General features: G+C 39.7%; 1 protein-coding gene across 3 annotated transcripts; it reads right to left on the reverse strand.

Moving 5' to 3' along the window:
* Window positions 1-3,329: 3,329 nt before the first annotated feature.
* Window positions 3,330-10,054, reverse strand: tmem68 (transmembrane protein 68). 3 transcript variants are annotated; one of them, XM_076294898.1, is made up of 8 exons: window positions 9,933-10,054; window positions 9,217-9,281; window positions 6,295-6,695; window positions 5,902-6,069; window positions 5,341-5,534; window positions 5,192-5,252; window positions 4,966-5,102; window positions 3,330-4,878 (listed from the first exon to the last, which is right to left on the reverse strand). In XM_076294898.1, the coding sequence occupies exons 3-8, from the start codon at window positions 6,620-6,622 to the stop codon at window positions 4,774-4,776; spliced, it is 993 nt and encodes a 330-aa protein (XP_076151013.1). In that variant the 5' UTR covers window positions 6,623-6,695; window positions 9,217-9,281; window positions 9,933-10,054; the 3' UTR covers window positions 3,330-4,773. The 3 variants fall into 3 exon arrangements, with proteins under 3 accessions (XP_076151013.1, XP_076151011.1, XP_076151012.1); XM_076294896.1 differs by having other exon boundaries at window positions 5,341-5,585; XM_076294897.1 differs by lacking the exon at window positions 9,217-9,281 and having other exon boundaries at window positions 5,341-5,585.
* Window positions 10,055-10,085: the final 31 nt, after the last annotated feature.

The following is a 10,085-nucleotide window of genomic DNA, read 5'->3' on the forward strand; positions in this document are numbered from 1 at the left end:
TCATAGATTGTTATGGACTATTACTGGCCGTATGATAAATATTGGGTTACATTCATTCATTTGTAGCATATGGCACAATTAGAACAGTGGAAATTCTAAACAATTTATGTCACACATTTATTTATCATTAGATATTCAGCAAGATTTTCCTCACTCATCATGTTGAAAAACCCCATGATAATTAGTCACATAATTCCATATAAGAATGTTCTTTTTTCTATTGCTCTTGCCAGTGGTGTATTTGTGCTGCAAGGTTGAGCTTTGGCACCAGTGTGTTCTGGCTCTGCCTCTGAATGTCATTACCATGGTCGTGACATTGCTTCTCCAAGCCCAGCGTCTCATACATAATGCACTGAGATTTCATTTCCAGTGTCGTCCTGTGAAGGCCGCCTCACATGCTTCTGCTGCTCCTACTGGACTCTGGGTCATCGTGCCAAGGCAAGGGATAGCCTGGGCTTTTGTTTCCAGTCCGTTGTAATGCAGTGCATTCAGTGTTCTGTGAATTCAGCCTTTTTCAACCGATGCTATGATGTCAGCTTTTTGAAATTCAAGTAGTGGAATATATATCTCTGGTTGGATGGTTAAATGTGCACAAGTGTAGATGAGAGTATGTGCTCACAGTCAAGCTCAAGATTTCCTATTCACTCATTATAAATCATACATTGATGCAACATCAGTCACAGGACTTTGTAAGCACATTCATGTGAGCCTATGGTAAGGCTGCTGCTTTTAGCTCTGTGGAAAGAAATGATAAAGCACCCTGATAGCAGACTGGACGACCTTTTCAAAATGCAACCACTATTTCAAAATGTCAAGAAATCACAGAAATGGAGAAATACAGTAGGTTCAGTCAATGTTCATGCCTTCAAATCCTCTTCATGTTACTCTCCGGTGTTATATTTTGGGCATGTTTCATGGTTTCGTTTTTTAAATCATTTTCATTCCGGTGCAATTGTTTTGCATCTACCTACCTCAGTATGGTTTGTTCATCAGAATACTGTTCACCTTCAAATGACTGTGTTTGTTAGAGTGATCATAGCATATCTCTCTTCTGTGATGGAGAGTATATACTTCAATGGAGAGTACACGGTAAAGACTTCACGCATGCAGCGGTGTCCTATTTTATGACCATCATCAGTGAAACAGATCTAAATGAGAGATCCTCTCACTGAAACAAAACCACTTTGTTATCAGGAGAAAAGCATTCTATCACATTGTGACCATGTGAGCTGCTTGTCTGAGTTTTGTTTGCCTTAAGAAATGTGTCTGCACTTGTTGTCTGATTTAGAGGCACTGTATGATATTCCTGTAGGAGGCATGTAGGTTTAGAGTAAAAAAAGTGTGACAATGACTTCCCTGATCGTAGTCCATTCTTGCTTTGTCCATCAATATTATTTACTGTGCTTATGCTATGGCTATGTCCCCTAGGATCATGACAATTTGAAAAGCTATGACTTCACAGAAACTTATTATCAACCCATTTGAGCTTTTAGTCACATTTTGGCATTGGTCACTAACAGTAGCCTACCCAGATAGCAAAGGGGCGTTGAGGGGCGTTGAATCCACGTTTGTTTGAAGCGGCGGAGGTTGATTCAACGTGGATTCAACGCCCCTGTGCTATCAGGGTACTGTCATGTGTCTAAAGATAGAGCCATCCACTATTCACAGTGAAAGCAGAACGAGGCATATGCTGTGTTGGTACATTCTTATTCATTCAGATAATTTATAAACTAAATTTATTTTGTTTATGTTATGATATAACAATAATGATAATGTTCTCTCTCATGAGTAATATCCCACAGTCTTCATTGCTATATTGTCTTTTTTTGTATTAATTTCCATATCACATTATGGTTTACTGATGGCTGTGCCAGTCTGACCACTGCATTAGTAAAAGCACAGTAATCGATGAATTTGGAAGTGATGGTTTTCTGTACCTTTTGATCTACAGTAATAGCATAATGTACAGATGTACTTGGTATTTTCAGTTGCAATGAAACTCACAATGACAATTTGAAAATGGCTATTTAACTGTAAATAAATGTATGCAAATGTACACGTTAAAAAAAAGAACATTCCTCTCTGAGTCCTGATTGTGAAGGGTGTCTATTGACTAGAGGTCAGTGCCACAAGATGGCAGTTACATATGATGTAAAACAGATTCAAATAGTGTGGTGTATGTGATGTACTAAAAGATGAAAAAAAAAAAACGAAAATATAAAAAACTGTTTATTATCGGTCCTTCAAGTAAGTTGCATTGTGTGATGGAAGTCTGAAGTGCTTCAAATGCATTAAAATATGTTAATCAGATTTTATTGTAAATTAAATGAGTAAAATCAAAAAGAACATGACATTTTTGTATATATTGGGATTTTTGTAAATTTTTATTTGATTCTAATGCAACACAAAGTACCAAAATTCATTGAATAAAGTACACTGTGGTCATTTTCTCAGACTCCTCTGCCAAGTTCATTGAGGTTACCCGCTGTAACCTTGGAAAGGCTCTGTGAATGCCGTGCCATGTTCCTGCAGAGGAATGCTACTAGGTGGTGTAAGCACACTGCACACCTCATGTAGAGTTTTGTGCTGGTGCCATGGAGCAGAAAGAAGAGTAGTTTGGGGGACAGGTCACCAGCTAGGACTCCACCTCAGGCACTAGTAACTAAACAAGGAAGACCTTATCAATTGAGCATTTCAATAACACACACACATAAACACACACATAATGTAAAATGTAATAAAAAAATAAAATGGCAACGTCTGGATATCTTTTTAATCAACAATCAACTACAATTAGCTAAATAAATGGCAAAACACTTTTACAACATTCAGACCCTTGTATAATGTAACCATCTTATTTTTATGACCGACTAAATGTTTGGTGTTATAAGGTTAGGTTGCTATTTTGTGGTTGGGTCTATACCATTTATATCTGGCGCTAGAAATGTGACGGTGTCAGGTTGACAGCCAGACAGCTGTGTAATGCAGGGACAGACAATGTTGTCTAGTTAACATGTACCAAAATGAGCTTTGCAGTCCAGTTGCCTTGCCCCATCCCATACAGTCTATGCATGCCTCCACCACCCACCACCCACTGCCCTTTCTCTGCCTTGCATCTCTGTACAGAGGGGGATATGAATCAATTCTGACTGGTGACCTACGGGCTACATTTGAACAAGTGCAGGAGTACTTCAACAGTTTAGCACATTATTTTCATAAAAGATAAAACTTTAACTTATGTAATGGGCAGCATGTCTTTTATGCAGCCATATAATTACACACATTACGGTACATTATTAGTAGTAGTTAGAGACAACACACTCAAAAGATTTATAAAAATATGTTTTAATTGTTTTAAATTCAACATTTCTTGATTTACTGTTAATGCACTGAGGTTTTCAGTAAATAGCAAAGTTTCAAAAGGGCCAACACCAGGTTTTCGTCACACACACAATTTCTTCTGTGATATGTATATTAAAGTGTGAACATTTACACAGTGTAATGAATGTGTGCTTCGGAGTCACATGTAGTAATCATAAAATCACAAACTTGCCATGCTCCTGTGAGGCTGCATGCTTCTGACGAGACCAAACCATATTAAAATCACCTGACAAGAGACCAAACCATATTAAAATCACCTGGCTAAAGGTGGTCCTTTAAACTGTCCACCTTCTGCTGTTTCTGGGCACCTCACAATAGATTGTGAGCAAAGAAAGGGATTAGGCTCTAAATTCAAAAGAAAAGAAACACACCTTGATCATATCCATTACAATTACCATATTTCCCCTCATTAAAATAGACTTGTTAGTTAGGAATGTACATTTTCACAACAAAGCTGTAATATTACTGTACTTGCATCATTATTGATTAGCATTAGAGGAGACATAGGGGTCTCAGAGCATAAACCATGATAGTTAAGCACTTTACCACTGTAGTGCAGTCAAATACAGTGATTGATAAAAATAGATATGTCCCTATCATTTCTACATGATGCCATTTATAGGTGTGGTGTTAGTCAAATAAAGAAAAAAATAAGATATTTGTTAAATAACTGATGATTTACAAATAGATCACATGCAAACTTGATCATACAACTGATTCTCTGTGAAATATACATTTATTCATTCTTTAAACATTGAGATTGAGTGCCCTCTGATAGAAATAAAATTGTGAATTTATTACATCATACTTTTTTTGGTGGAGGGGCAAATCAAGTCAACATGAATTTAAATAACAACTTGATTCAACACACTGTGTTTTACAAATACATTTCACACTAATACGGTTATAGTTCCATTTTTCACCAATTCAGTTATTCACACAGATCCATTAAAAAAAACACTGACCTCTTTTTAAGTTGAACATTTATAAAATAAACATAAGGCTTTTCACAAAATCAACTAATTTGGCAGTGGTCCTTTAAACAAAGCAAATTGTGCAAATAAATTAAAGACCAATCTCCAAATGATGACACACACACACACACACACACACACACACACACACACACACACACACACACACACACACACACACACACACACACACACACACTTATTACCAGTTGAGTAGTCATCAGGATTCTCTATAGACACATCTTATTAGATATGTGGCTTTGTGTCACAGACAACTACCAGTTAGTGCTGCTGAGCCATATCAGTAACATACATCAATCCTTAGTGCCAACGTCCACTTGTAGTGCTGAATTAACAATGACCTGATACACAGGAAGTGACCTGATACACAGGAAGTGACCTGATACATTGGAAGTGACTAGGCTTCTTTCGGTCGTCTGTGGAAACGCTCTAGAAGAGCTCGAAGAATATTACCCGGGATTTTTTGGTGTTGATCTATAAGTGCTTGAACAGCTTCGTGCACCTGCAAAGAGATATATGTCCAAATAATTATGAAAGGGAAGCAAATTATGATTCAGTTTAATTCAAACAAACTAAGGAAATAACTCACCTTCTCTGCCAACTCTGCCGCGTTAAGTTTGGGATCGTATGGAATGGGATCACCGAGAAAAGTACGGAATTTGACTGGGAAACCTCCGTACACAGGAGCCAGGAAGCGAAATCTTTCATACAACCATCTGAAACATTCTGAAACAAACAATAAAAAGACAAATCATTATCATTATCATTCCAGTACATCTAGACAAATGTGGATGACCGCAAGACAATCTACTCACTTAATGTTCCAAGAGAGCGAAATCCTTCTCGAACATTCTGTGTAAACATAGGAATTACTGGCTGCAGAGAGAAAACACAGAGTGTGAAGGATAAGCAAAAATACAGATTTTACAGAAATCAAAAATGGGAGACGGGGAGCCTCCCCTACCACTTGGGAGTCGATGGCCACTTGAGCGAAGCCCTTGCGCTTGCCCCAGAGCAGCGGGTAGGTCTCGTCGCTGAAGAGTGCCTCCCGCACGCCGCCGGGAGAGATGCCCAGCAGGTGGCCACTGCGCAGGGCCTTCACACACTCCTCCTGCGGCCCGTGGATCACACTGAACACCTCCAGCAGCAGCTTGAAGCCTGCAGACACACACACACACACACACACACACACACACACTGGCAAACAAACTAGAGAGGCCATAGCTATGACTAGAGTGTGGAAATATTTGCATAGGGAAAAATTGTATAGATGGGTTGTTCTCCTCCTCCACTTGAACTGGCCTCATTCCTATTCTGTTTATGATGCAGCCTTTAAATGAAATGGCCAGTTTTGCACATCAGATCACTACAACTACCGTTCTATTTCTACATCACAAAATAACTTATATTAGTTAGTATGGTAACAAAAACAACAGTAGTGGTCAATCCTATTTTGAGGACCACATAGGTATACAGGGATTTCATCACCAATACCCCTAAAAGAAGACAGACATACAGTACTTACCAGGAACCTTGAACAGGAAGTGATCTGCCACGGAATGACAGGTGCGTCCCTTCTGAATGATAACATTTGCCAGAAAGTAGTAATAATCAATGGGAATAGCCCCATGGTAGTAGACTATAAGGGCAGCTCCTTCATCTGGGATCTTCTCTAACCCATGGATCTCATAACCTAAAGTGATCAAAGACACAGATGCCAACAATTAGCTTATCATTAATTCAGAAATGTATAGGGAAGCTCAACAATTTATTAACATCTCTATTCTGTTGACAATTATGGGCTTGTGTATGTCTTGAATTTCCCCTTGGATCAATACAGTATCTATCTATGGTGTATTACATGTCATCATCACACACACACACACACACGCACGCATGCACGCACGCACGCACACACCATGCCATATGGCTCCGTGACCATCCCAGAGAGTTGCCAAGGTTTTCCTTGCGCCATCCCACAGGTTGTTGGAATAGGCCTCCCGCAGCTGGTTCTTGTGCTTATACACATGCAGGAAGAGTATGGAGAGATACAGCAGGATCACAATGAGGAAGGGCAGGATGAAGACGATGGCCAGGGGTGTGAACACCCACAGCAGGTACTCCAGGTAGCTGAGGTAGTCCTCCAGGTGTCCCACACCGACCCACTCTTCCCAGAGCAGAATCAAGCATGACATGAAGCCGGAGGAGCCATTCCCTAACATGCAGGACTCGTTCCCATTGGACATGCTGCTTCACGGTTAGCCGCTCCCGATGAACACTGCTGGGCTGAGCAAGATGACCATCTGCTGCCGGGCAGACCTGAAATTTCACAATGAGGTAAGGTGAGGTAAGGTGCGTCTTCCGCAGACTGTATGTTAGGCAATGGAATCAAATCAGAGTCAGCAAAGACTGAATTTCAAATACCAATTTACTGGTATTCAATTCATGGTACTTAAAAACAGAACAAAAATAGCCTACATGATAGGCAAATATTTTGTATTATCCTAGTTAATTAAAATGATGCTTAGCTTTCACTAATATTTAAAGCCCGACCGATTTTGAAGACTGATATTGATTTCGATATTTTGAGGATTTCAAAAACAGATTTTCACAAACACAATTTAAAAATGTACTCTAATATTTAGCATATTGAAAAGTTCTATCTGGTATACAAATGAAAGGCTCTTATCAACACCGTGATGACACCCAGATGACACTACTCATCTACGAAACCCACTGCCACTCTTCCGCCAGCTGCAATTACGGCCTGCCTCCATGACATAAACTTGTGGATGACATAAAACTATGCTATGGATAGCAGTAAGACTGAGCTGCTAGTGGTTGGCTCCAAATCAGATCTTGCTAAGATGGAACCTTTCACCCTTTGTGTAGATGGCAGCACCATCCCTTGCTCCAACCAGGTCAAGAGCCTTGGTGTCATACTAGACATAGACTGTATATACAGTCTATGATACTAGACAATACACTTTCATTTAGTGCGCACATAAACAGTATGTCTCAAAGTGCCTTTTTCCATCTAAGGAACATTGCACGGCTTCGCCCAGCGCTCACCCAGCAGAGTGCAGAAGTCCTTGTAAATGCATATGTGACATCCTGCCTTGACTACTGTAATTCCATCTTGTCCGGAATCCCTAATAAGCTACTACATCGGCTCCAACTGATTCAGAATTCTGCAGCAAGGATTATTATAGGCTCCAAATCCACTAGTCATGTAACACCATTACTGATGCAACTGCACTGGCTTCCAGTTGCCTACAGAATACATTTCAGTCCTACATTACAGTCCTACTCCTGGCTTACAAGGCCCTACACAATTATACCCCCACCTACCTCACTGACCTCCTAGAAGTCTACACCCCTGCCCGCTCACTGAGATCCTCCTCAGCAGCCCTACAGCATGTACCTAGTGTGAACCTCAGCTACATCGCCCCCAAGCTGTGGAATTCACTGCCAGACTACATTAGACACTGTGACTCAATTACTGACTTCAAAAACCGACTTAAAACATATCTCTTCAAGATGGCTTATGGACTGACTGACTGACTGACTTTTACTTTTATTTTAACAACCTTTTTGTTTTTTATTTAATTGTGAAGTGACCTTGGGTGACATGAAAGGCACTCTAAATAAAATGTATTATTATTATTATTATTTATACAATAAATTATGAAATAAGTATTATGAATAATAGTGTCAGGTCTTTCTTCTTATCTGTGAAAAACACACCTTTATTTTTTTTATACACCTTTAACAGCATTAACAGCATGTAACAGTGTGATTGGAAAGGAAAATCACATAATGTAAGATAAATTCCATACGCTCATATGACTTAAGGCCTGAACACATTGCCTGCATTGCGTCTGTGAAACGGCTCAGTTACATGTTGATTTTCATTTCGGCACCCATGTTAACAGGTTACAGCAGCCACAGTGCCTCTGCCATAACCACGTCTGAGGCACGGCTCGAACCATGCTGCAACCATGACCCAGCTAAAGAACAGAAAGGACGCTTATTTTTTCAGCTTCATGCCAGCGGTTCTGCTCAGAAATACACTGAAAAGACCAGTTGATAGTCATAATTTGTGTTTAAAAGGGAAACTCTGAAAAATGAGCCAAAATGAGGATCAGTGTTTGGTCATCCTTTACTTAATCGGCCGTTATAAACGTTGATACCGAAAGATCGCAAATAGCTAATATCGGCACACAATATCAGCACCACGATTTATCGGTCGGGCTCTACTAATATTCAAATAATTATAAGCTACATATAGTCTAAAATTAATCATTATCAATGCAAATTAATCATATATTATCAATGCAACCCTCTCCACTTTTGCAACCAAAAAAATCAGTTTTCAAACTTGCATATTCACATTTGGGTTGACCCCAAGTGGGCTTATATAAAGCCCTGAGAATGGACCACAGCAATCATGTAACAGACCCCACAGATGGGTTTTCTACTACCACAGTACTATTGGCTTTATAACTTGTCCAATAAGTACGGGGCCCCCAAGGGGACATAAGCAAAACAAAATTAAACATGCGCACATGAAAGTTTTGCGTGCGCACAACGTTTCGCGTGAGCACATTAAAGTAAACTTTAGATTTTTTGCTCATGTCCCCTTAGGGGCTCCGTAGTGTCTTGGCAACTTATTTTGCATTTGCACCACGTCACGATTCCTAGGGTGAGTGGCCACAAAGACCACAAACCAGAGTTCAAGTAGCCTAGATACCACATTAACTGTGTGTGCCTTTTGACAAATCTAAATGTAAATTAATGAACATTTGCAATCAAAAGAGTTAACAGCTGGCTTCCATACCTTTTCCCGAGTGACAGTATTGCTGAACAATACATGCCCATGAATCTCACACTTTAATGTTAACCCTGAAAGACAGACGGGATGATAACATTAACGTTACTGTTTAATTCCAAAGGATAGCGTTGCAAAAGGTCTGAGTATATTTCAGAGAAATGGGAAGCAGCCACACCATTATAAACTAGACTGGTCCACTGAATGTATGCAACATCTCACCAAAGCGTAGGTAACGTTAGATGTCAGGTATGGTGGCTAACGTTGATTTGCTAGCCAGTTTGTAAGCTTGCTAATATACTAGAATGTTAAACATAACGTTTGTGAAACAAGAAAACAAAAACTGAATGCCAGCAACATCTAGACAGTTTGTCGACAGCCTGCAGATAGCTTTGTGTATGTTTCTTGGGTGGTGGGTGGTAGTGGTGGTGGTGTTGAAAGTGACCTAGAATTACATAGCAAGCTAGCAAACCCATTTCGTGTTTGAGCTAGGCTATGTAAGTTAACGATACCGGTCACTACTGCTAACGCTAGGCAACAGTGACCAAAACCACTGAAAGCAGCATTCAAAGTTAGCCATCATAACATACAGTAATGTAAACGTTACATAGCTATGGCAACCTTTTTACAGAAGCTAAAGTTAACGCTATACTAATATAGTCCAGATCTATCCGACAATGAGAGTAACACGTAAATATGACTGTCTGTGAAGAGAATGTACATACATATTGCTGTCGTGGCGAAGTCGTTTTCCGTTTATTATTAGACAGCGAACGTTTACGTTGACTGCAATTTTCTTCAATTTCCCTGGTTTATTCACCGGCACTCTATGCATGTGACACAAACAGGAAACAGCCGCATTTATGGCAGGAAGCAAC

Source organism: Alosa pseudoharengus, unplaced genomic scaffold, assembly GCF_046254945.1.
Source record: "Alosa pseudoharengus isolate Yale_2024_CS ecotype anadromous, Long Island Sound unplaced genomic scaffold, YU_APseudo_1.1 YU_APseudo_1.1_scf_2, whole genome shotgun sequence".
NCBI classification, from domain to species: Eukaryota; Metazoa; Chordata; class Actinopteri; order Clupeiformes; family Clupeidae; genus Alosa; species Alosa pseudoharengus.

What these genes read in the sequence shown, in the direction of transcription:
- tmem68 (XM_076294897.1), bottom strand. Translation starts at nt 6,622, where the DNA reads ATGTCCAATGGGAACGAGTCCTGCATGTTAGGGAATGGCTCCTCCGGC. An exon ending in TGGCCATCGACTCCCAAGTG is followed by an intron (nt 5,253 to 5,340) that starts GTAGGGGAGGCT and finishes TTCTCTCTGCAG; the next exon opens with CCAGTAATTCCTATGTTTAC. An exon ending in CGGCAGAGTTGGCAGAGAAG is followed by an intron (nt 4,879 to 4,965) that starts GTGAGTTATTTC and finishes ATCTCTTTGCAG; the next exon opens with GTGCACGAAGCTGTTCAAGC.